At 39.7% G+C, this 27,929-nt stretch overlaps 1 protein-coding gene across 21 annotated transcripts in view; it reads left to right on the top strand.

Annotated features, from left to right (window-relative positions):
• PCDH15 (protocadherin related 15) overlaps positions 1-27,929 on the top strand; it is a 1,259,847-nt gene that overhangs the window by 1,210,756 nt on the left and 21,162 nt on the right. For 11 of the 21 annotated variants that reach the window (XR_005784343.1, XR_005784344.1, XR_005784345.1 and 8 more), the window contains 5 exons: positions 11,842-12,018; positions 20,784-21,002; positions 23,437-23,445; positions 24,259-24,411; positions 26,701-26,706. Coding sequence is in view for 18 of the 21 variants with exons in the window: in XM_040454216.1 (XP_040310150.1) it covers positions 11,842-12,018; positions 20,784-21,002; positions 23,437-23,445; positions 24,259-24,411; positions 26,701-26,706 (564 nt within the window). In the remaining 3 variants the exon portion in view is untranslated. The remainder of the gene's footprint in view (positions 1-11,841; positions 12,019-20,783; positions 21,003-23,436; positions 23,446-24,258; positions 24,412-26,700; positions 26,707-27,929) is intronic. The other 10 variants (XM_040454209.1, XM_040454211.1, XM_040454210.1 and 7 more) reach the window with 3 other exon arrangements.

Here is a 27,929-nt window from a genome sequence, read left to right on the forward strand (position 1 = left end):
CTTGCATTGCCACCAACAAGGCAAAAGAGATCCTCTTTCTCCGCATCCTCGCCAACATCTGTTGTTGCCTGAGTTGTTAATGTGAGCCATTCTGACAGGTGGGAGGTGGTATCTCAGTGTGGTTTTGATTTGTATTTCCCTGCTGATGAGTGATGTTGAGCATTTTTTCATGCATCTGTTAGCCATCTAGATGTCTTCTTTGGAAAAGTGTCTATTCATATCTTCTGCTCATTTCTTCACTGGATTATTTTTTTTTGGGGGGGTGTGGAGTTTGATAAGTTCTTTATAGATTTTGGATACTAAACCTTTCTCTGATCTGTGATTTGCAAATATCTTCTTCCATTCTGTCAGTTGCCTTTTAATTTTGCTGATTGTTTCCTTTGTTGTGCAGAAGCTTTTTATTTTGATGAGGTCCCCATAGTTCATTTTTGCTTTTGTTTCCCTTGCCTCCGGAGGTGTGTTGAGTAAGAAGTTGCTGGGGCCAAGATCAAAGAGGTTTTTGCCTGCTTTCTCCTTGAGGATTTTGATGGCTTCCTGTCTTCCTTTTAGGTCTTTCATCAATTTTGAGTTTATTTCTGTGTATGATGTAGAAAGTGGTCCAGGTTCATTCTTCTGCATGTTGCTGTCCATTTTTCCCAGGACCACTTTCTGAAGAGACTGTCTTTATTCCATTGGATATTCTTTCCTGCTTTGTCAAAGATTAGTCGGCCATATGCTTGTGGGTCCATTTCTGGGTTGTCTATTCTGTTCCACTGACGTGAGTGTCTGTTTTTGTGCAATCATAGTCTTTTAAGTTTTATGGTGCAGAAGTTTTGCCAAATACAACAGCTTATTATTTTTTAAAATCAGTCCCACCCAGTGGTGGGAGGTAAATAGAGCATTTTATTGTGCAGCCCCTCAACTCGGAGACCCGACCAGCAAGAGCCCACACCTGTGTTCTCTTAGCTACATGTATGGTTCTCCTCCTAACTTCCTCCAGCTCATGCACAATTTACCTCTGACTATGCTGTTGCTTTTTTTAACATAAGAAATACATTCAGCTACAAGTGTATGTAAGAAAATCCCATTTGTATCAGCAGCAACACAAATGGTATTTTAGATACTTTCTTTTCTATCGAAACTGTATGAGATGCCACATTAAATTATTTTTTCAATGTTCCACCTTTGCAAAGAGAAGTTGAGGCACAATGATTCATACAACAACACAAGGTAGGGGCATCTGGGTGTCTCAGGTCAATAAGCATCTGACTTCGGCTGAGGTCGTGATCTCACAGTTCATGGGTTCTCCCGCATCGGGCTCTGTGCTGACAGCTCAGAGCCTGGAGCCTGCTTCACATTCTGTGTCTCCCTGTCTCTCTCTCTGCCCTTCCTCTGCTCGTGCTCTGTCTCTCTCTCAAAAATAAGCATTAATTTTTTTTTAAAAAAGGTAAAGTACGTGTCATATGAGTCATAAAAATAAAGCAAGCAGAATAAAAAGAAATGGAGGGAGTTGAGTAAGATGAGCAGAGAGAGGCCGTGACCATGCCCTGCAGATTGGTAGAGTGCTCCCAAACTTGCTTTTCATCATTTTAGGGTCAAAGTGAAAGAGGCAAACCAAGGAACAGACTAAAAAGGGACAGAATCAGTTAAAAATTGGTGGGGGGGGGGGCTTGCGGTAGATGGACAGAACCATTTCTGAGACAAATGCCGGAAGAAGACAGGGATGTTTCCATCCTGTGGAACATCACAGAATGTACAAAGTGTGAGGTATGAAGTGGCCCGTGGTTCTCAGCCCAGCACCTGGGACGTGCTGTGGGTGGGGTCTCTAAGGTCTGTATTCACAGAGGACATAGTGCAGGGTATCAGGAAAGCTGTGCTGTATCCCTGTGGGCATCCACAGTCCTATGGGTTCCTTTCAGCCAGGCTTTTGAAGAAACATCCACAAGTACCTGGGGTGGGGCTTGCAGTCACTCACTGTGAGGGGCTTCGGTGACAACCACGACAAATAACTAATCTTCGTGCTGCTCTTTTTTATTTGTTGGGGGTTGTACACTTACTGGGCGCTAATTAACTTCTCACAGAGCCCCTTGGGGTAGGTCTGACTGCTTTCCCCTTGTACCGGTGAGTCCCCTGCAACATTGGAAGTTGAATACTTTCCACAGAGACACAGATAGCAAGTGGGAGAGGTTTACTTTGAATCTCCATGTAGGGGCCAGGGGCAGGCTGGGTCCCTAACCACTCCCTCTTTGCAGTGCTTCTTAAAAAGGAGGGAAACCTAATTACACATGCAACCCATCCTCTCCTGGGACTGGGCCACTCCCTCACAGAGAAACTTCCATCAAAGGGTAATTTTAGCATGGCTCCTGCACACAGAGGGAAGTCAATAGGATGGCTGCTGATCTTGGTGAAAAAAGATGAAAGCTAAATCCATAAGTAAACAGGTACCTACATCAGCTATACAACTTTTTCCTTAAGCCTCCACACTTAACTTTTTATAATGCAGTGTCTGGCTGAGCTCACAGAAGAGGTGCATATAGGTAAATGGATAAAGTGATGTTGTAAATTAAAATTTAGGGGCATCCACCAAAGATGGTTTGAGAATAAACTATGTAAGTGAGCCAGCTCTTTATTGGTACCTTCAGTTTCTGATTTAAAGAAAAAAAAACTAGTTACACAAGATTTCAGTTAAATATGCCTTTGAACATTTATTGTAAAATTTATTCAACATTTTTTGTGAAAAAGCTATTTAGATAAACTATTTCTAGTTTAACTTATAAACTAGTTTAAATTTATTTCTTATTTTTTTAATGTTTATTTATTTTTGAGAAAGAGAGACAGTGCAAGCCGGGGAGGGGCAGAGAGAGAAGGAGACACAGAATCCCAAGCAGGCTCCAGGCTCCTAGCCGTCAGCACGGATCCCGATGCCTGGCTCGAACTCACGAGCTGTGAGATCATGACCTGAGCCGAAGTCTGAAGCTTAACCGACTGAGCCACCCAAACACCCCAAACTAGTTTAAATTTAAATTAATTAACATGTGGTAACACAGTAAAAATATTTATATACATGTATTTTCATATAAACTTTTATGTGTATAAAACATAACACATACATACAAATACACCTATATAACATGTAAATATATATTCTTGTATAAATACATGCATATATATCCACCTATGTATATTTATATACATTTAAAATATATGTGTCAATTAATTTTACTTTAGTTTCTGAAACATTGTCTAAAGATTACATAGTGACATATTACTAAATAATTATGAATATATTACAAATCTTTTAAACTAAATTAGAAGAATAAACCCTAAATAAACATTTAATTTGTGGTTAATGATTATAATTATTATACTAATTCATTTGCACTGTATTTGCTTGTCAGAAGATCAAGCACCATGTTTTCTCTTAAGAAAGTTTTTTCATAATCAAATACTAATCATATATATATATATATTTTTTTTTTTTTGAAATCGATATATTCCTCCCAAGAATATAGATTCATGGCGCATGTAAATGACTGGATTTTTTCCAGAATACAAATTCTTATCAAACTCTACAATGAGCAGCCTTGCAACTTAAAGCAGAATGCAAAATACACAGCAGTAGAATTACAAAGAGTCTAGGGGGACTGATGAGACCAGGACCAGGAAGATCAGGCAGATGTTGCTACCATGAAAGAATTAGAAAATGAGTCGTGCTTTAGCGCAGCTGGACCTTAAAGGGGAATGTGCTTAATACTAGTTCTAATGTGCCAGCAATCAACTGAGGCTCCCTTCAGTGCAGGGAACTTTATTGGAAGCTGTGGGCAGGAACACAGGCTAGGGAATAGTCTGGAACACAGGCAGGTGCAGGAGCCTGGGAACAAGAAGTGGAGGAGTGAACAGGTGGGTACGCAGTTTCTGTCTGATGAGCAGGGAGCACCTCACGTGAGTGGGTCCCAGCCGTCTTAAACTCTTGTGTCTTTGACTCAAGGACCAAACTCCAGGGAGAAAATGGCCTGGCCTGGGTCACCTGCGGTCTCCTTTGGCCTGGGATGAGACAGGACAGGACCAGTGATTAAAGTCAGCCGAGTCTGCGGGAGACAAGGCTAATTCCTCCTTTGAAATCAGGGTGTTTGGAGGGAGAGAATATGAATGCTTTGTAACCAAAACCCAACGAAGTCTACATGGGTCCTGTAGGTATGAACGCCTTTTTTTCAACGCCTTCTTTTCACGTATCTCAAAGGACTAAACCCAGTTCTTGTGGTGTGGCTAGTGCAGTCCCAGGCACGTAATTTTATCCACGAGGGAAATGAATGACAAAAGGGGGACAGTGGCTTCCATGTGCCAGAGTAGACGGCACACGGATGACAGTTCATTGCCAGCATGGGCGGCGGTGGGGGGCTAGATCAGCCTTGTTATTATTTATGATTTTTAGCAGCAGAGACAAACGTTAGAGCTTATTATTTTATAGTTCGTTTGGACCGTTTTTACATTCTAATTAAGTAGTGCTGATGAGAATTCACACGTCTTTAATTTTTTTTTTTTCAACGTTTATTTATTTTTGGGACAGAGCGAGACAGAGCATGAACGGGGGAGGGGCAGAGAGAGAGGGAGACACAGAATCGGAAACAGGCTCCAGGCTCCGAGCCATCAGGCCAGAGCCTGACGCGGGGCTCGAACTCACGGACCGTGAGATCGTGACCTGGCTGAAGCCGGACGCTCAACCGACTGCGCCACCCAGGCGCCCCTAGAATTCACACGTCTTAACTGACAGAAAAGCAGCTAATGCAATTGGAAATTTGGGGCCTCACGGCTGCTTCACAGCAGGCATCGGGGATCAAGGAAAGGGGATAATGAATAATCATTTGCTCCATGTACACTTTGCTAAAAAGTCTTTACATCTCGCCTGCTTAGGCTGCTAATACACCTTCATTTTGTAAGACCACACAGGAACAGGAGAAGCGGTCTCCTTCAGCTGTCTACTATGTGTCTAAATAAAAGCAAATCTGGGTTTAGAAGGAAAAACTTGGTTTGTAAGGATTATTTCTTGGAAGGCAGGAGAGAGGAATTGATGTGCCAGGGAGAAGAACCATTGTAATAGGGGAACTGTCTGACCAAGAGGTCCCATAGCTCTTGGGGATTAGGCAGGAAAAACCTTTTTTTTTTTTCCCCCCCCATAAGGAATAGAGAGAATGAGAGGAGGGAAGGGGCCTTTAGAAGGCTTGCACACTGTCACAGTTTAAGGGTGGGTCAGAATTCAGAGACTTGAAAAAAGGACACAAATTTAACCAATGTTTGGGTAACAAGAACTTCTCCTTTTCCTTCCTGTTCCCCTTTCCCTTCTTCTTCTTCCTCTCCCCCTCCTCCTCCTTCTCCTTCTTCTTATCCCTCCTCCTCCTCTTCTCCTTGTCCTCCTCCTCCTTGATCAGTGGGGACAAAACAGTCCAGCTAACCATGTATGAGACAAAGTATGGGAATTTGGAGGATCTGTGCCTGGCTTCCCCGTGGCTTAGAGAAGGATGATTCTTTGCAATAAGCAGTTTCCTGGGACACAACTGGCTGGCAGACTTCTTGCTCTTTTCTGGGAGCAAAGATCTTGGGTAAAATCCAGCACTGTTACGTGTAAAAGGGGGATACTGTCTGACCCCTAATCTTCTATTTTCAGGAACATAATTAGCCAACATGCTTTACTAGGTATTTCTTTGTTCTGTGTCCATGTGGTATTACTTCTTTAGAGGTCCCAAATAGCATGCACTTTATGGCAGGTATTAAACCACTCAGCAGTTATGACATTATAAAATATAAGCCCCATCCCCATCCTAATGTAAAGCAGAACCCTGGATTTGTTTTTCTAAAATTTAATATTAGATACATCTCTAAAACACTCCTTCTATAAAGCCAAGGGAGGGGGAGGAGGGCAGGTGAATGAAAATCAGGGAAGGAAATCAGAGCACTATTAGCATAAACTTTTATTTGAAAATGCCAGGCATGGAAGTGTCCCAAGGACCTTGGGGAGGGAGGACAGAATGTTCTATAGGACTTAACAGTAGAGGATTGGCTAAGGTTCAGCTGGTTTTGAGAACAGAATTGTTCTTGGGGCAAGCAGCCAAGGTTTGAGTAGTCTGGGTGACTGAGAGGCGGGCAGGGAGCAGGTACCGACCCAATGCACACATCAGAGGTCCCCCTGCAGGGGGGAAATACTCAGCCCTCCTGGCTCTTTCACAGATATTGTGCTCAATAAATACTTCCCTATTACTGTTTTTATTTTTGCAGCTTAATGCATTTTTCTCTACAATATACACCTAAGGTATCATCAAACAGTTTCATCAGAGGTGGCTCAGTGTGTTGAGCCTCTGACTCTTGATTTCAGCTCAGGTCTAGGGTCATCGGATCAAGTCCTGTGTCAGAGAGATTCTCTCTCTCTCTGCTCCTCTCCCCAGTTCACACACACACACACACACACACACACACACACACATACACACTCTCTCTCTCCCTCAAATAAAATTAAAACTGAGGTACCTTGGTGGCTCAGTCGGTTGAGCGTCCGACTTTGGCTCAGGTTGTGATCTCATGGTCTATGGGTTCAAGCCCTGCGTCGGGCTCTGTGCTGACAGCTCAGAGCCTGGAGCCTGCTTCAGATGCTATGTCTCCCTCTCTCTCTGTCCCTCCCCCACTCTCACTTTGTCTCACTCTGTCTCTCAAAAATAAGTAAATGTAGGGGCGCCTGGGTGGCGCAGTCGGTTAAGCGTCCGACTTCAGCCAGGTCACAATCTCGCGGTCCGTGAGTTCGAGCCCTGCGTCGGGCTCTGAGCTGATGGCTCAGAGCCTGGAGCCTGTTTCGATTCTGTGTCTCCCTCTCTCTCTGCCCCTTCCCCGTTCATGCTCTGTCTCTCTCTGTCCCAAAAATAAATAAACGTTGAAAAAAATTAAAAAAAAAAATAAGTAAATGTAAAAATAAAAAAAAAAATTGTAAATAAAACAAAATCAAAAAACGTCATCAAATAGTACCCAGTAGTCATGCACACACTCCACTTTCATGAGACGTCAGCCAGCTTTAATGAAATACTGTATCACAGTGTGGTTATGCCACAGCCACCATGAAAACTTCTCAGACACAAAGTACTGGACTTCATAAAGAAACAATTCAGAAGGTTCAAGGTAATTGAGAAGACACAAAGAAGGGATCTGTGCTCTATGTTCAATACAAAAGGCAAGAGAAAGAAGCAGCCAGAACTCTGAGAAGATGTCGCCCTCTTTTGACAGCCACCTGTGTGTAGGTACACGCTTGGAGGGAGATACGGGAGCATCAGAAATTGGTCTCTGAGCTTCAGTATCTCCTTTGTGCTTTTCTTCAAACAATCATCTATAAAAGTTGGCCTGCTTCACAATGAACAACCACAAAAGGCCAACTCTTATCTGGGTCAACTAGATAATTACTATTTGTCCAGTTAAGCATTGCATGTATCGATCTATTTTAGAGGATTTATGCCTCTTGTACATTTCATCAGGCATATTAATAGTATATATGTTAATACCTGATGATGTGAACCATTCGTGACTAATATCAGAGATTACTCAGTCTTCTTTTCCTCCAAACTGTTGAGTAGCCTGAGCATTTGAGAAGTTCTTCATCCCCTTAAAGCCTTTCCTTACCTGTTCCCTGATTCTACCCTTGGCTCCCACTGCAGCCTGTTGGTAACAAAGCCACCAGTGTTCTCCTCTTAACCATAGTCACCCGTATGATGTCCGTGTTAAAACTCCAGCAGTGGGTTTACTGAGAACAAAATCCTCAAAAGTCCCTGTGTGACCTGCCCCAGCCCTCTCTGTTCCAGCCACACCACAGGTCTACATCTGGACTTTCCCCCTGGGCCGTTAGCAACTTCCTCTTCCTGGGCCCTTAGCAACTTCCTCTTCCTGGGATGCCCCTGCTCCCCAGGTCCACGTTGCTCACTGTCTCCTCGGGGTCTGCTCACACATCAGTTTCTCAGGGACGTGCTTCCTGAACATTCCTGCCAATTTTATTATTCTATTATGTTGTCTATCTTGCTCAATTAGAATGTAAGTTCCGTGATGTCACAGACGTTGGTTTTGTTCATTGATGTATTCCAAAGCTCTAGAACAGTGCTTGGCCCATGGTGTACATTCAGTTAATATTTGTGTTCCATGAATTAATGAAAATAAATGGATGAGTGAATGAAAATTTCCCACTTACCACTTACCTAAGTTTTCCAAAAATTTATTAGACAACTCTGACTGTAACTTAATTTTCTGTTTTTTTAAACTCCGAAAAGAAAGACTTTATAAAGATATTCTAAAAGAATTTGGGGAAGAGGAGCTAGGGAGCTAAAAAAGTTTTTTTTTTTTTTAAATGACTATTGTTTTATTATGCCCATTACAAGAAATTCAAGCAACATATTACAAAGACGAAAGTTTTCATGGACTTTTTTGGCAAACTCAAAATCATACGATTGGGACCTAAGCATTATTAATATTATTTAAATATCAATGCAGACATCTCCCTTGATATAGGGAGATATCCTTGACACAGAGTTTACAGATTAACAATGTTGTAGACCTCTCTGTGTCACTGTGTACAAGTGCGTGTCTGTATACTGGTAGTGTGCAAATACTTCAAGCTGATAGGCTGGAGACACATGCTCGGTTGTAATGAGTTTACATGTAATAAACTCTCATGATATTTGTTTCCAAAATGTATGTATGAATTGGCTTGACATATTAATAATTTAAGCCAAAACATAAAGGCAATTTAAACGTTGGTATAAATTTATATGAGTCAGTTCAAAGTAAGTGACTAAAGAGCTATATTTAAAAAATCATGAAGTCAACAAAGCTTTAGGAAATAACCACATACCTATGCACATCTGAAGATCAAGAAGCTGAAGAACTATTCATTGGATGTTATAATTTATGTATATATGTAATATATTTATGTTCGTATGTAGTTAGCAGAAATGCTTAGGTATGTGGACATAGACAATAAGTGGAGGGACAGATTTTTACAAAATGTATTGTTTAAAATTTGTTAAATTTCATTTAACGTACATTTGTCAGAAAAAGGTACGGAAGAAACTGAAGTGTGGACACCTTTTTCTTTACACGAGAGACTTCATTCCAAAAGGTCTCTAAAGTTTTAAGAGAATAATGTTCAGGGAGAAGAAGTTGTTATAAGTCTTAAAACACATAATTCATTTTTAGGTTTCCTTGATGTATGATTCCCTGATAAGATAAAGGAATTCGTACAGATATATTTCATTCCACATTAATATTTCATTCCACAGTTTTAGTACTCACATATGACTCTGCAACATTCCCCAGAAATATAGAAAAAGGCACAAGTTCAATAGCCACGTTTCTTCATTGTACAAAAACACAGTTTATGCATATACAAATGATTTCCTTGGAACATGTTTAGTCAATGTGTGAATGCACTAGAGCAGTTATAAATTATTAAAGTGAAGTATCAGGACTGATAGCCATCTTCTGCAACGTATTTAACAATGTACTCATCTTTGCTTTTTGATCGGTGAACTAATATTGCTAGCGAAAAATTGCTAATCATTCCATAAACTTGTTAAATGTCTTGAACGAATTAGGGGCAGGGAATAAGCTTATTAATGCAAACCTTTAAGCCAAATTATTAATAAGCAGCATCATAGTTTCTGGAACAGTGACTAAGTGCTCCAAATCGTGCCGCGATTTGACTACAAGCGTTAGTGCGTTTACTGCACACAACCACCCCATGCGGCAGATTTCCTCATTTTGTGATTCTCCTATGATGGCTTCCTGTGGGCCAAGGTTTTGCAGTTCATAAGTAAAGGAGCTGGAAACTGAATCCAAACATCCGTGCTCTTTGCCACTATGCTATTACCATCCGTACCTGTATCAGCTGTCAAGAGTGTAAGTGGGTGCACTCCAAAGCCTTTCTTTTTTGTTGTTGGTTTTTCTTTTGTTTTGTTTGTTTGTTTTTTGTTTTGTTTCTGTTTTTGTTACGGGAGCATAAGTCTCTAAGGAAAAGGATCCTAAGACGCAGTCTGAACACTGTTCCACATCTGTGTCCTCGTCCATGCACCCTCCTCAGGTTGTGGGGAGAATGCATTCTTCTCTTAATCTTCAGCAAAGATCTCATCAGAAAAGATACTGGAAGGCAGCCAGACCAGTGGGTGTGAGCTGGCAGAAAAGGAAGAGAATGAATCAGACTTTTAATGAGAGACTCCGCCTACGCGGGTCCGTACACATTGGGAAGCAAACCAACAAAGTGTTGTGCTGTGTTTCCTGGTGCGCACACTGCACACCTGTGCTCCCCGGCACAGCCTTTGGCCTGGGCTCAGCATCAGTGCTTGTTATTTTGACAAGGGCACACCCAGCACATACCAGACCCTTAAGGCAACATTTTTTTTTTTTAATTTCTTTAAATTTTTTTTTCACTCTCTTAAATTTAAATTCAAGTTAGTTAACATACAGTATAGTCTTGGCTTCAGGAGTTGAACCCAGTGATTCATCTCTTACATGATACTCAGCACTCAGCCCAACAAGTGCCCTCCTTAGTACCCATCACCCATTTAGCCCATCCCCCACCCAACCCCCCTCTATCAACCCTCAGTTCATTCTCTGTATTTAAGAGTCTCTTATGGGGGCACCTGGGTGGCTCAGTTGGTTGAGCCTCCGACTTCGGCTCAGGTTATGATCTCATGGTTCATGAGTTCCAGCCTCACATGGGACTTTGTGCTGATAGGTCAGAGCCTGGAGCCTGCTTCAGATTCTGTGTCTCCCTCTCTCTCTGCCCCTCCCCTGCTCATGTTTGCTCACTCACTCTCTCTCAAAAATAAATGAAAGCTAAAAAAAATTTTAAGAGTCTCTTAACGGTTTGCCTCCCTCTCTGATTTTATCTTATTTTTCCTTCCCTTCCCTTCCCTTATGTTCATGTGTTGGAAAGGGCCTCACAATGTGGACTCCAAACAGAGCTTTGAATCTATAGATAAATTCAAAAACATTTGCCATGTGTAGTTATTAAGATCAATTCATTTGCATTTGAATGCCTATAAATATTTAATAAGATACATTCTGATGTTAATCTCAAGAATTAACAATATAAAGTTTTTAATAAGGAAAAGATATTAAGGAAATTACCATTTGTGGCAATACAGACTTGTACTTTCCATTAAAATGAAATTGTGCAAATTGTATTTTCCAGAAAATTACCTACAGGTTAACATTATTTCTGTCTTTTCTATTGAATGTTACTGAGTCCATACCAAATGATAGATCTTTATGTTGTTTGTATTCACCTAAGTAGCTTCTGAGCCTGGCATGCAATTTTTTTTTTTTAACCTGATAAACCTCCCATAGCAAAGCATCTATACGTTCTCCCACTGCTGCAAGGTTCTAAGAGTCTTGATGCCCTGGAGGAAACAGATAGCCTGGTCTGGGAGGGACCCTGGTATACAGCTATGCACCTTGGGTCACAGAATCTGGTGGAAGGTATAATTTGTAACACCAACTGCGTGAACTCAAGAGTTCTAACCACCCCACCCCCCCGGCTCCTATAAAGCACAGACAGCTTGACTTGTACATCATAGTGGGCAATTCCCATGAGACCTGTAAAGCTCAAATAGTATCGTAAATTCACAGAGTCTAGAATTCGACGGGACATGGTCGATGACCTTTCTACCTTATTCAGCTTCTAGCATCATTGGGACTTAAATGCTGACAAAATATACAGAATTCTTTTTCAAGTGTTCACATTCAGTAAACATTAGCAAAAACCAGGCTGTCATCACTTTTCACTTTCTAAATGTCATTTCAAGTTGAGAGTGAATGCCATGTTTGTACTCTGATGTATAGGATTTTGGATCGGTATGTTCAGGAGCAAATTCCTGGTGCCAAAGTGGTGGTGGAGTCCATCGGTGCTCGCAGGCATGGGGATGCCTTTTCGCTAGAAGATTACACCAAATGTGACCTGACTGTCTATGCAATCGACCCCCAAACCAACAGAGCCATCGACAGAAATGAGCTTTTTAAGTAAGTCCTTTTGTTGTCTGTAACAGCTCTCCGCTGGCACTATCAAAGGCCGTAAGTATTTAAAGTTTAAAACCCACTAAATTGTTATTGCAAGTGAAGTGTAAGCAGAAAATCAGAGACGATACCTAGGGTATGCGTGCCGAGATGTTTTGAGGCCCGGCAACTTTGGAGAAGGTCGGAAGGTCCATTGTGCTCATAAGCAAGGTGCAGTTCATCAGATGGTCTCAGAGTAGCTTCTCCATTGCTGCCAAGCCCAGCGGTCAAAGGGGGAACGCACAGATTCCTTCTTCCAGTGGCAGTGTGCCCGTGACAGTGTCACTAGGCATGAAGTTTAAGAATAAATATAGCTGTCCTCAAGGTCTTATTGACTCAGCAAAAATTGCTATTTTTTTTTTTCCCCTTGACCCCTTCCACCTCAGTCCATACTTCCCATCTATTTATTTATTTCATCCTGGTGAATTTGAATTTTGAGGTCTGAATCCTAAAAACAAAGAAAATGCAGAATTTTAAACAAAACGCTGCTATGTGTTGTCCCTTGGAAATGATTTTAGGACAGCTTACCGCTTTGTTGTTTTGTTGTTTTATTAGTTTCAGCTTTGCTCTAGTGACACCTAGCGCCCAACAGATTCTTGGAATGTCATTCTTATTTAAAGTAAGACACATTTTTACTTAAACAATATATATTGATATATAACCATACGTACATACGCTAAATATTTATTGGTATCTGTGCATATGTGTACCCAAATACATAATTCCAAAACTTAGTTTGCCTGTGTATACTAAGAGCAACAAATAAATTTAGGCGTATACTAATTTACATGTACATATATCCCTATGTGGCTGCACTTACGTATTTAGCAAATATCTATTTACCCGTTTATTAAAACCCATTCATTCTGAATTTAGTCTTACTTTAAATCTGTTCTTCAACAAAATTTCACTGCTGCTATTTTAGAAATAATGACATAGTGATTTGTATCAACTTAATTTTTAAAAGAGCCGTGGTTATTAAGTATGTTATTCATCAGTTTATATTTAATAGATATTTGGGCCGTATGCAAGATAGCATGTTAATCACGGTGGAGAATAGGGATGACTAAAGCAGTGGCTTCTCAAGTTCTAGAATCAACATCCGAATGAAGTACCATTCAGATCCGCCAAGCCAGTTTTTGCATATTTCATTAATTTTAAAATTTATTTAGAAATATGCTTTAAAGTTACATATATTCTATCGCCATTATTAACACTTATTTAAATCCACCTCTGCTGTGTTTTTATATATGTTGGTTTAAATTTTAAATATGATGATAGATTGTTTGAATTTAGGGTGTTTTTCCTAACTATAAAAACATTTGTATTCTTTAGGCAGTTCGCCCAGCGTTAATAAAGAGTAAAGTAAATGATCCTGATCATTTGGATTGCACATGTAAACATTTAAAAATTTTTTTTTTCAACGTTTATTTATTTTTGGGACAGAGAGAGACAGAGCATGAACGGGGGAGGGGCAGAGAGAGAGGGAGACACAGAATCAGAAACAGGCTCCAGGCTCTGAGCCATCAGCCCAGAACCTGACGCGGGGCTCGAACTCACGGACCGCGAGATCGTGACCTGGCTGAAGTCGGACGCTCAACCGACTGCGCCACCCAGGCGCCCCGCACATGTAAACATTTTAGAGGTAAACAGTTTGGAAACTGAAGCCAATTGGGTTTCAACTGAAACAAGTTTTCCCAAACCTAGATTATATTGTAAAGAGTAAAGATAGAAACTCACCTGAATAACAATTATAACTGGAAGGAAGGGGAGAATAGAGGATAACTATAAATCAAAATTTGTATATTAAACAGAGAAGTGAACAGCCAGGAAGTATTAAAATTTTCCCTTAGCAATAAATAAACTTAACAAAAGGTGGGGAGTGGTGGCACCTGGGTGCCTTAGTTGGTTAAGCTGCTGATCTCAGGTCAGGCCATGATCTCATGGTTTCTGACTTGAGCCCCACATCAGGCTCTGTGATGATGGTGCAGAGCCTGCTGGGGATTCTCTCTCCCTCTCTACCTCCCCTACTCGCTTGCTCACTCTCTCTGAAAATAAAAAATAAAAAATAAAAAATAAATAAAATAAAATAAAATAAAATAAAACAAAATAAAACAATAAAATTTTCTCTTAGCTTGAGCTGGGAGCTGAGACACTATAATAAGTTGAATATGTTATTAGTTAATTATTATTAATATAATAACCTAAACCCTACAGTTGTTCCTTGAAATATTTTATAGTGAAATTATATAGATGTAGTCCATAATCCAAGGCTCATAATGCACTGATATTATTCTCTATCCTGTAGTTACAAAAGCTATTGAAAATTTAGTTTTTAACATTGAAAAAATATACTAGAACATTAAGATTATTGCCTGATGCCCAGTCTAATGGAAAAAGGATTATTACTTCAACTTTGCCTTACCCAAAAATCTAAGCTTTTGAAGATGTTGGAATTCTCAGGCAAAGAATCAGAAATATATAAATATATAAATAAGGTATTTCCTCCAAGGAGTCCACTTTGATTTTTAAAAATTGATATAACTAGGGATGCCTGGGGGGCTCAGTCGGTTAAGCGTCAAATTCTTGATTTCGGCTCAGGGCGTGATCTGACGGTTCTTGGGTTTGAGCCCCACCTCTGGCTCTGCACTGACAGTGTGGAGCCTGCTTGGGATCCTCCCCTTCTCTCTCTCTCTCTCTCTCTCTCTCTCTCCCCCTCCTTCTCTCTGTCAAATAAATATACTAAAATGAATGAACCACCCAGGCGCCCCTCACAACTTTTTTTAAAAGCTTATAAATGCATAGAGGAGACTGGAATCCCTATAACGACATGCTAATTACTTACTTTGTTTTGTAAGGTTATGAGTATTTAGATCTTTTTTTTATTTTTGGTTATCTGAAATATTTAGATTTTTGCAGTAAATACATATTACTTTTATCCTGCTTTTATTCATCTTGTGGTTCTCTGAACTTCTTGTATCTGCTTTTTTTTTAATGTAGTTTCTATTTCTGGAATATCCTTAGACATCTTTTCACATATTTCTTACAGCCCATTCTCTATCCTCATTCCAGGATTCCAATTAAAATTCATTTTTTCTCTGAGGTTTTGGATGCTCTGTTCTTGTTCTTCCTCTCCTCTCTGTCTCCATCTCTCCTGTTTGTGTTTTACTTTGGATAATTGCTGCTGCCTTGTTTTCAAGTTCACCGATTCATCTGTGTTAGCCTGCTGATGTGCTCCTTAAAGGAATTCTTCATCTTTATATCCTTGTTTTCTTTCAAGTCTTCCATTTCCATTTGGTTCTTTTCTTACAGTTTCTACCACGTTATGGAACTTCCTATCACTTCAAGCATGTTTTTTCACTTTCCGATGGATTCTGTAAAGCACTAAGCAGGGCTGTACCAAAGTCTGTCTGGTGTCCCAGCATCTGGGTTGTCTCTCTGGTCTGGCTCCATGGCTTCATCTTCAGCAGACCCCGTGAACCCGTGCCGCTGGGGGCTTCTCTGCATTCTCTTAACCCTCCCAGCCCGACAGACTGCCCTTGCTCACGGCCTGGTCCCACTCTCACGGTGGAGATGTGGCCACATGGCCCGGGGCTCTGGGTTCTCCTTGTCCAGCCTGCGTGCCCGGGACGTGGGCTGGGCTCTCTCGGCTCTTCTCTTCCCCCTCCCCGTGGCAGCCACATACTGTGCCATATTTGTGGTGTGTCTTGGGGACAGGACAGTTCCCTGCCTCTCCCAACCAGTAGGCGGCCTCTCTGTGCCCAAGAGAGCTCCTGTTCCTCACCCTGGGAGATGGTATTTTTGCTTATGCCTCTTCCCCGGAAGTAGCGGTCCTTAGGTTGAGCCCTAGGGATTGGAATACTTCCTCCCCTCTTTCTGTGGCTTAAGGCTCTTGCTTTGCATGAGATAGGGGTCTGGAGAACTGTGCGTATCCAGCCTTAGCCGAGTGATTCCTCTGTCCCCGCACAGGACGGGGATCTCTCTCCTGTCTCCGGCCTTGTCCCAGTTTATCTGACAGAGGTCCTTGGAAATAAATAGTCTGCAAGTGAGTTCAAGGTAGGCCCCGCTTGTGTTCAAGGGCCTCTAGCCTTACATGTTGGTACGTACATCGCTTCTAAAAATTCATTAAAATTTTAGCCCATTTATTTTATTTGCTCTTTTGGCAGCTTCCTTTTCCGTGTTCTGCAAAGGGTGAAATAATCGTCCCATCTCCCTGTGGAGGAAATTGTCACTCTTTGGAATTTGTTATGGTTTTAGTATCACCTGGCTTTTTGTCATGAGGGTGGGAGTCACATTCTCTTACAGCTTTTGGCATCCTTGGCAGAAACAGGCCATATTATTTTAAAATAGAACTTAATTAAATATTTGTTTATAAAAGCAAATACAATTTTAGCTCATGCCCCTTTTTATACAGCCAGCCTGTTTTAACATTAGTCTGCCCAGATGGTAAATGAGAAATGCAGAAGAAGGTAGAAAAACCCTGAATACTCTACAAACTAAATTTAAAATATAGTGTATAGGGGCACTTCGGTGGCAGTTGGTTGAGTGTCTGACTCTTGCTTGGTTTGAGCTCGGGTCATGATCTCACAGTTTATGAATTTGAGCCCCACGTTGGGCTCTGTGCTGACACTGCAGAGCCTGCTTGGGATTCTCTCTCTCCCTCTCTCTTTCTCTGCCCCTTCCCCACTCACACACACTCTCTTTCTCTTTCAAAGTAAATAAATAACCTTAAAAAATAAAAGTAAATAAAATACAGTGTACAAAAATCACATTTATACTTTAAAATAGAATCTGGCTACCAAACTCTAAAGCTTCTTCCAAATTCCTAAGACCAGGGAAAACAACATAAAAATTAAGAACACTGAAAATTTAAATAATGGAAAAACAATTATCAGACTCTAGCTTACTATAAAATATGAAGGAATACAAGTTAGTCCATAATTTGGAACTGTATAAAGGAAATAGCGGTCTACCCATGGTTTGCTTTATTCAGCCAGACAACCTTATCCAAGTGGAATGGGTGTGGGCATATGTGTTAAGCATCACTCACTCTGCATACCTGGTTCAGAGACCCAGACTGTGTACCCACCAGGGAAAGAGGTATCCGCCCCTCCACCATTTATGTTTGAGGTTTTGTGAAGTTCAGAGTGTGTGCTGTTCAGCGTCTCCTTTGTTTCTGCATTTATGTGTGTATCGCAATACCCTTTCCACGAAGGTAAAATGCAAGGTAGACCAGTGGTTCCACACCATACTTTGATGGCCGAATCCCACCACAGGCGCCAACAGAGGTGGGGGCATGCCTGCACATGCCCCGTCAGCAGAGTGACCCGGAAGACATGGGATTGGTTTACGAATTGATCTCATCTCAGGAAAACAGGGCAGAGTTGACAGATACATCTCCTCTCTAAGATAAGGAAGCGGCAGGCAAAATAGGAATCAGTAATAAATACTGGAAAACAAAATAAAAGAAATAACGTCCGATGACTCAAATGTAGAGTTTAACTCTGCAAAGATTCTCGTACGGAAACCACTGGCAAACAATGGAACATTTTAAATAGAAAGCAGGACCTTATGGGACAGTGAAATGGTATGCGTGTTGCACAGGCCTTGAATCCTTCCCTGTTTCTGGTGAAAGAAGCCCACGGGGGAGGAGTGAGAACTGACTGTCCACCACCGGGGTGCGCTTGGACATGCCCCCCCTCAGGATGCGGTTCCTGAGCTCACACCGATGGGGTATGGTCAGCACACAGTCCAGGGGAGGCCAGTTAGAGTCCTTCTTCTAGGATTGGCATGGAAGCTGGCTTTGTCCTGACATCAGAAAGAGTATAAAACAAAGCCCCAGGGGTGGCTCAGTCAGTTGAGGGTCTGACTCTTGATTTCAGCTCAGGTCATGATCTCACAGTTTGTGAGTCTGAGCCCCATACTGGGCTCTGCACTGACAGCACAGAGCCTGTGAGATTCTCTCTCTCCCTCTCTCTCTCTCTCTTCCCCTCCCATGCTCCCTCTCTCCCTATCTCTCTGCACCCTCCTGCTCTCTCTCTTTCTCTAAACAAACAAACAAACAAACAAACATAAGAAAAGAATTCTCTACCATCTTGAGATTAGCGCTTTTTAAAAAAGCATATTAAGGAAAAGAAAAGATAAATTATAAAAGAGATCAAAATGTATTTAGAGGACAATTGAGCTACAATCTGAAAATAGTATCTCTGAGGTAAAATATTGTACTAGTTATCACAGCAATAAAGAGCTAAAAAAGTAATTAAAAGACTTCATTACTTTACCAGAAAAAATCAATGCACATGTCATCATGAGTCACTAAAAAGTATCAGAATATGTTTTAAAACCATTGAAACAAAAATAAAAGTGACTTAATTACAAAGGCACAAAAATTAGATAAGCCTTCCACATGCCATATGCATGATAAAATGCCAAAAGCTAATGGAATCAAATCCACCATCGTTTGAGGAAAAAAATGTTATGATTCATGTATTTTTACCTAGGCAAACTGTTTTGCATGTAGAAAGCAAAAAGAAAGATATTTTAGACTAGGTACAGGTTCAAAAGCAATCAACTCTTCTAGTAAACAATTATGACATTTACCTAAGTTGGAAAATAAACCAAAATAAATATCTAAATAACAGAGCTCTTGTAGTATAAAAAAACTAAAAAATCTTCCCTCAGGTTATTGCAATGTTAATTTCAGGAACCCAGTAGAAGTGTGGTCTGTCTAGTGGATCCCACATGATATAGGTGAAATCTTCCCTGAAACTAACAATCTTTCTCTACCTCTGATACTTCCCAGTTTCTAATGTTTTCTTGTAACTTAACTCTTAATCTGCACTTTATCTGGAATTTCTTAATCTGGTAAACAATTCAAAAAACATATTGTACCATTCTTTTCTAGCTCTTAGAACAACGGTTAAACCTTTATTATATCTTTTTTAACATGCCTAAAAATTACCTAGGAAAATTGCTATAAAAGTATATTTTATATCTACAAAAGCTTATCTGTCTTGTGTTACAGGATGGAAACTTGAATAAAAACGTGCAGCTTTAAAACTAAGCTTGAGTTATCTGGGCCATTGGTTTTCTTAAATGGGAAGACTAATAAACTACCCAGTGGAATTCACATCTGACATCAGGCATCTATTTTTTCCATAGGGAAGGTATAAACGCTGTGCACTAGATATAAGGTCTGAATGATTACCCGGAAAATTAAAATCAAAAGTGTCAAAGGGATAAAAATAGACTGTAAAATGCACAATCGTGACATGCTTTGTTACCATCTGATGGTGAAATTTGGGGCCGTTTTTATTTTTTTCTTTTCCATTTCTGTATGTTTTCTACATTTTGAACATAAGTATATGAGTATATAAAACATAAGTATATAAATCATAAGTATATAAACATGAGTATATAAAACATAAGTATATGAGTATATAAAAATATTTCTTGGGGTGCCTGGGTGGCTCAGTCAGTTAAGCTTCCAACTCAGGTTGATTTTGGCTCAGGTTGTGATCTCAGGGTCATGAGGTCAAGCCCCACTTCCGGCTCTGTGCTGACAGTGTGGAGCCTGCTTGGGATTCTCTCTCTCTTTGCCCCTCCCCTGCTTATGCACTCCCTCTCTCTCAAGAAGTAAATAAACTTAAAAAAATAAAAATATTTATAGAAAGAAATTAGATCTGGATATACCAAATTGTGAGCAGCGTTTGTATTGTGGGCCTGTGCCTGATTTTGCTTTTGGAAATGTTTTGTGTTTTCCAACTTTCTATAGTAAGATATCTGACCTTTATGGATAAACGTCTTTAAAAATACAAAAATGAAAATACCCAGGACCTGGTATGGCTTTGTGGTGTTAGGAACACAATTGTTACATTAATATTGTGGGATTTATAAGGCATTATGCAAATGTTCCCAAAGAATTTTGAAAAAAATAAAAAAAACTATTATCTGGTAATTACAACATAAAATACATAAAAAAATCATTCAATCCAATAAAATTAAGTAACACTTATCCCTTGATTGTCCCTTCCACCCCAATGGAATGGCCGTAGCTGGAGCTGTATTACTCATAGGAAGGGTTTGCAAGAACTGTTGGCTTCAGTTGGCCAATTCTTGTCATCCTGGCTGATTTGCTGTCTGCATCATTCCTATAGTCTCTCTCTCTAGGCGGGAAACACCTTTCAATTTGTTCACCTTTTGCCCATAAAAAGCTTTTTGATTTGGGATTTGAGAAGGTCGACATACAAGACAAATGTAGATGTTGGAGACCGAAGACTTGGTGTCTCAGATTCATTGCCGTAACTGTGTAGCTATACGGCCTACGGTGAATTAGTATTAAGATGTTCTGTTCTATAGGATTATTCTGAGGACCCAGGCAGACAAAATGCAGGAATATAATTATAAACTATGCTATATGTAACTCAGAATATTTTTTCACCTGAATAGCTGAATAATGTCAGTAATTTCAACATAGTGATAGTAAGCTCACTGAGGTTGATAATTACTTTTCTCAAGTCTGTGAGCATATGAAGTAAGGGTCATCATTATTAATATCTTTGATATGTGTATATAGCTGTGTAGTTACAGTTCCTCATTGTTCTTGCTTTTTGTATATTTTTTATTCTTAACACTGATTCAGCTTGTGTTTCAATTAAAGAAATTTTTAAAAGACATTACAAAATTATCTTTTCTGTTAACATCATTGATTTTACTATTTATCTGACAATCAGATTTTTGGATGGCAAACTGCTTGATATCAATAAAGACTTTCAGCCGTATTACGGCGAAGGAGGACGTATTCTGGAGATCCGGACCCCGGAGGCAGTGACCAGCATTAAAAAGCGAGGAGAGAGCCTAGGCTATACAGAGGGGGCCCTGCTTGCACTCGCCTTCATCATCATCCTCTGCTGTATCCCTGCCATCTTGGTAGTTCTGGTCAGCTACAGACAGTAAGTATTCCCACTTCTAAACATGGCCTGATCGAAAAGCCATCCCTGGCAACGTGGCTTTGTAGTCGTAAAACAGTAATGATGCCACCATTTAGGGGATTGCTGCATCCTTCTTGCACCAAGCGGCCTTCCTTTAAGGCGGAACGAAACAGACTTCCAGCCTTTTTGCCCGATTCCTCAATGCTGCCATGTTCCTAACATGCTCTCATCCGTTAGGAATTTTAGGGTAGCTCCTGTGGCTTTGTTCGTGCCCCTCATCGGGTGCAGAGCCTTGCGAGAGAATACAGGGGTGTCCTGGGGGAGGTGTCATACGCAGCAGAATGCCATATCCAGATTCCCCGGTTTCTGAGGAAGGTCTGCAACCTATCCACACTGTCATGACAAGTTTTTGTCCGTGTTGTTACACTGACATCCGTGGAAGTGATCGCAGCGTTGGCAAAATCATTTCAAAATCATAGTATGCCATGTGTAATTCTCCATGGGGTTTCTTCCTTCCCGGATAGCCCTGCCAGATCCTGTAGTATAACATAGGACAGGATATTTTGGCTGCACAGGCCTTACTCATTTCTTGTTCCTACAGGCAAATACATTCATTTAAAATACCTATCTTTGGGGCGCCTGGGTGGCTCAGTCGGTTGAGCGTCCGACTTCGGCTCAGGTCATGATCTCTCGATCTGTGAGTTCGAGCCCCGCGTCGGGCTCTGTGCTGACAGCTCAGAGCCTGGAGCCTGCTTCACATTCTGTGTTTCTGTCTCTCTCTGTGCCTCCCCCGCTCATGCTCTGTCTCTCTCTCTCAGTCAAAAATAAATAAAACATTTTTAAAAAATTAAAAATAAAATACCTATCTTTTACTCTGTCCCTTCAAAGTAGTGAAGTAATTATAGCTGATTTAAGCATCTGTATTTGAAGTCCTCTATTAAGCTATTCTTTATTTCACACCAGGTACAGGGAACTTTTGTGATAGAAGTCCAGGCATGTCAGGTATATCCCTATTGACAGTGATGGGTAACGAAAGTTGTGGAATAGGTTGAGAAGAGAGGGAGCCCTAAGGGTGCCATAAAATGAAAATAAATAAGACGGGGATCATAAGTCATATAAATTACTTGACATAACAAAGGGTAAGACCGAATGGTGCAGCTGCTCTTCATCATGTAAAATACCTGCAGGGAAAGCACTAAAATGGTACTTATATATTCTTAACGTGTTACCTTTGTTCTCTAACACTGAGAATTTTCTTTCAGATTAAGTAAGGTTAGATAATTGCAACCTAAAAGTTGAAAAGTGTGCTCTGCATGAAGATGCCATAGGGATATTTTGTCATCGCCAAAGCCATGTGAAGTTGCAAACAGAACTTTCAGGTTGACCTACTGGAGTCTGATGTATCCTTAACAAATGCACCAATTCTAAAGGCTAGAAACAAACTTAATAATGGACAAATGGTTTTGAATTACTAAGCCATCAACTCAATATTAATTTTCATGTTGGAGCGAACCTGTATTACAGTTATTCTGTTTCATTGCACTGTTTCCCAGAGGAATCCTGCTCGCAATAAAATCGGAGAGAAAACTTTTATCTGGCACACAACACAGTGCTCAAAACTGAAGCATCCTGGATGTTATAATTTAACAAACCACTAAGATGCTTGCCATTTAAACGTTTCATAGATGCATTATTTAATATTTTTTTGGTTCAGTAATGAGTTCTATACTCTATGAATTGATTGTAGTCACTGCTTTTTGTAGACCGATGGAATTAAACAAGAGGAGTTGTGCGCCATGTGTCAGTGTAAAATTCTCACATTTAAAACTCTAGCTTTTGTACTTTCATATTCTGCTTGTACATAGGACTGGAACGGATGGCTCTTCTTTCCTATTAACATTCTTTTTTTTTTTTTTTTTTTTAATTCACTGTACATGGAAAACTAAGAAGCAAATGTGAAAAAAGTGTCATGGATTCATTATCCAGGCACGTCACCTTCCAGTTCCAGGCTCAGCTGCAAAGTGAAGCCCAGGGTATAATCAGCCCACTGCCTGCCTTCATCTCTTTAACATTCTTCAGGCACAGGACGCCAAGAAGCCAGTTATAAAGATCAGATCACCTTTATTAACCCATTTCTCTATCAGAGTTCAAATTCATGTATCCATGTTTTAATCCAGCTTTTTTTTTGAAATCCCATTTAGTTCATTTCTTTGTTTTCTTGTTAAAAAAATGTTTTCACAGCTTGTAGGACAGTGACAGCAACAATAAAGCATTCCCCCATTTTTACTTTCTGAACTGAAACACTCAGTTTCCCTACTGTGTCAATAGGTCTGTGTCGTTAAGAGTTTCACCAGTAAATTATTCAGAATTTGGAATAAATCAGATGTTAAAATATTATGAACGCAGAATTTCTAATGTAGCTTTCTCTTTTTTTTCTTATTGCTTTTCAAAACAGGTTTAAAGTGTAAGTATAATTAATATCTCGCATATGATTTTACATAATATGAAAAGGAAAGGCCTGGATTCTACTGATAAAGTAGTCGGCCTGCTCAGAACCATGGATCACCGGTCTGTCTTGTGTTTGCAGAAGGTGTATACTTTGGTTCAAATTCCCATGTGCTTTTGTATGTAAGGAATCAGGCTGGGTTTTCACATGGGGATAGGAGGGAGGAAATGTGAAAAAGACAGTTGACTCTGACGGTTCCCACTCTTTGAGATTTGGATTTTGAGGAAGGAACTAAGAGTTGGCTGTCCAGGACATTCAATAAGCGTGGCTGCAACTCCAAGGCAAGAATCCCAGGCCTCCCAGGAGTCCAAAGGAAACAAAAGCCAGCCACGTCTCTCTCCCAAAGGGGCACCGTAAACTAATGTCAAACGTGTTTCAAATCATTTAAAATGAAATAACTTTTCTTGAACTAGATGGAAGATGAATAATAAAGAAAAATTATGCATCTTCAACGTGCCTCACCTGAGGAAGGAGACCCACTCCATGGCCCCCAATTATTAAATCACATTTTTATAGATAGCTTGACTCCTACCTTTCATATTCCTATGTCACGTAATATGCAAATATTTCTACTAAATTCCAGCCATTATTTCAGGGTAGATATTTTAAAGGGGAAGAAGATACAGGAAAACGATACTCTGTGGGGATGCTGCTGTAATCACACTGGTTTATAAGTCCTAGTATTTGTGTTAATGATTTTTTTAAGTGGGTTCTTCTGAGAAGTGTATGATTTCTAAAACGGTTTTCCACAACATCCCTCCCTTCTCAAAGACGCCAAGCCGAGTGCACCAAGACAGCGCGAATCCAGTCGGCATTACCCGCAGCCAAGCCTGCTGCACCTGCGCCCGCACCTGTGGCCGCGCCCCCGCCGCCCCCGCCGCCCCCCGGGGCGCACCTGTATGAGGAGCTGGGAGACAGCACCATGTAAGTAGGCCAGGGCGCTGCTCTGCCAGACAGGTGGGCCTGATGGATGCTGGGTGGTGAGTATTTCATTTCCACCCGATGCGGAAACACGGTTTGCAGCCTACTTCATTTACTACTTTAAATGGGAAAAAAAGAAAACAAATTGTTAAGATGAGAAGCTAGGAAAAGTCGAATTGAAAAGTCATAACCAAAACACAAACAAACAAAATAACATTTTTAAAAAATGAGTAGAGAAAGAAGCACTTGGCTGGAGGAGAGACATCTGTAGATGACTAGCTTGAATCATATAATCTCTAAACCTTCACAATTATGCACTTTTTTTCCTCCAAAATTCAAAATACATTCTGAAAAAAATGTTTTTTCTCATAAGAAATAAAGACAGGGTAAAGCACAATCATAAAAGAGTAATTCTTGATTTAGTATCCAAAGGCAACTCTTACTTGGTAATTTAAAACCAATGGTATGGTCTAAAATCATAGACTCCTTACAGAGACTGTCTCGGGATGTCATAGGATGGAGTAATTAAAATCTGAGTGAAAATCTGAAAGCCAAATAAAGAATTAAATATTAAATATCCAACCCCTTAAAGAATATGCTTTTTATTATATTCCCCTCAAAAGAGACTGCTGTGATAGCTTAATACTTCTCCTGTGTTATTTGGAACCTCTAAGCAATATTAACTCATACACATGTGAAAGACTTTTAAAGTATTGTGAAAAGACTTCACAGATGTTTCCAGATTGGTGCTACCCTCATAACCAGATTCCTCTCTGACTTACTTAACTTGCCTATGTTTTAAAAATTAAAGAGGAACGATTTCTGGACATGAAATGCAAAACAACCAAGGATATTATAAAATTTTGAATGTGACTAAATTAAATCCAAGACACCTTTTATTAACTAGAATTTGGTAGAGTTGAGGGACTAAAACACATTATTCTACTCTGTTACATTTGTTGCATTTACTAGTAGGAATAAAGCAAGCCTCAAAAATTAAGAAATTTACCTTTTAATGGGAAAACCAGTTTTAAACACATGTATCGATAATTTTGTCATATTACCACTATTTTTATGAATATAATTTATTGTCAAATTGGCTTACATACAATACCCAGTGCTCATCCCGACATGCGCAAGGTGATGTTAAGAAGTTTCAAAAATGTTAAAACTGATTTTAATGTTGTATATTTGAATGCTAAAATTGAATTTAATGCTTGACAGCTTAGTATTTGACACTCTATTTCTAAACTAACAATATAATACAGGATTCATGCTTTAAATATAGTTTTAATTTTTTAATGAGCTGAAAATGACGGTATCTTTTTGAATTACTGGTGAATGTAGGAATTGAGCCAATACGATTTGATTCTCTTTATATTAACCACCTCTCTCCAGCAAAAAAATATTCAGAAACTAAGAAAGACTTATGTGTTAAGTTTTATTGTCCCTGAAATTACTGAGGGATATATATTCATTTTTATTTAAGAAAAGTAAGCATACTATAACATCATCTGGAATCAATATAGTGTGGTGGTGATCATTTTCAAATAGCAACAGTTAAGGACTACTTCTATTTGAAAAATTGTGATAGACTAAGTAGACAGTTTTGCAATTATAATATGTATTTAATGAGGGATCCTGAGTTCTGCACATTTAATTATCTTTAACAAATGTTTGACCTATCTCTTAAAAAACTTTATACAAGGATTCAAACCTTATGTTACTAAAAAATGGACTAGCTCCAGATAAATTATTATCAAATTTAAAAGAAAAAAATCAAAGGTCATTTTGAAAAAGAATCTTCATGAACTAGTTGATAACTTCGTACGGATTCAACAACTGCTGTGATAGTCATCATAGTATTATATGTTCACTTTCTTGCAAACCCTAGTTCTATCTTCTCTATAAATCAGCGCGGACTGATTTTTTTAGTTAGGACGTAGAAACTATTCTTAGAATCTCATTTAAAATTTCTGTTTGGGGGCTGAAATCAGTCGTGTGTAATGAAGGTGAATTTTGCCTATGCACGGGAAGTGGATGGCTAGCTACTTTCTGTGATGAGACCACTGGATAAGTGCCATATAATTTTATCTAAACTATTAGCACATGTCATTTGTATGAGTAAATACACAGAAAATATAAAAACATATGTTTTCTTTTCTGGATATACATATTAAATGTTTAAAGCAAGTTCCTGTTAGTATTTTCATAATCACCTCCAATTAACTATAGTTCAAACTCTTTTTTTTCTGTCCCATGGTTTTCTCTTTCCCACCTGTGGATACATAGGCATAAGTAAGTAAATCATATCATTCTAATACAAGGCATTAGGGTAAAAAGATACAATAGAATAGATTAACTACTGTTTTCCTCTAAATACAGTAATCGTCGCCTTCTATTATGGAGTCGTCGGCTTTTAAAAACAAAGTCCTATCTTCCATATCTCATTCCCTTTTGGTATCTTGAAATGGCGTGAACTTAAAACAAGTGTTTCACTGACAGTACCTGTGCCTCTCAAGACAAAGTATCAAAATTCTTAAAATGCTTAAATTTAAAGATATTAAAATATCCTAAAATATTTAAAGATACCTCTCCATCAAAAGTGATGTGGTATCATTATGTATCATTCTTTCCAGGAAAAATTAAACAAGAACAAATCTATAAAAAATTGCCAAATAATATGTCAAGTCCATTTTTTGAAAAAGAATGACTTGGCAAGATCAGAAGTAAGTGTTTGTTGTCTGTTTAAGCCACATTAGCTGTCCTTCCTGAATTATACAAGGGGGCCTGACGCCCCACATCCACGTATAGTTTGTATCTTAGTGAAATGATTCAGTAACAACTCTGGCTTTATATAGCATTTTATTGCCTTATCTGTCATTCTTATCAGCACGGCTACTTAATTTTTATTCACAGTATCTCCTTTTATTTCATTCCTGTGTGGCTAGAGATTAAATAATAACCAAAGTCAACATTACTCTGTTTGGGCTTGAGAGCAAGACTCAATGAGAGACTATTGGGAAGCACCCAGCCTTGCCGGGAGGTGGGGGGGACGTACCGATGCTTTCCTTAGAGACCCTTACTCACGTCCCCTCACCTACTCAATTGCGTTTGTCACTCGCAGCCCGTCACTCAGTGTCAGTGTCTGAGCACATCTTGCAGCGATATCGAAGCTGTTATTTTACCATAAACCTTTCCTTAAAGTCGGTCTTGACCAAAATTGGACGCAGATCACATTCAAACTAAACACCGCTAACCCCTCTTATGGTAATGTTGGTAGCGTTTTGAAACTGATGAAGCTTAAAATGGAAATCGAAGAAAGTAATCTCTGTCAAGGTTCTGACATCGGTTCCATTTCTCAATTGTGATTTTGAGCCCTGTGAGAGAAATGTCTCTCGTCTGTCCTTGGAGAGTAGAGAATTCCTTTCTGCATTCTCTGGTCAGCTGCACCGCAGGTACGAGAGTACTTTTAGCTCCAGGACACAATTTCTGAGATGACAGATAATGACCCCGAATCA

Source organism: Herpailurus yagouaroundi, unplaced genomic scaffold (assembly GCF_014898765.1).
Source record: "Herpailurus yagouaroundi ecotype Mexico unplaced genomic scaffold, PumYag 211, whole genome shotgun sequence".
In the NCBI taxonomy this organism is placed as follows: Eukaryota; Metazoa; Chordata; class Mammalia; order Carnivora; family Felidae; genus Herpailurus; species Herpailurus yagouaroundi.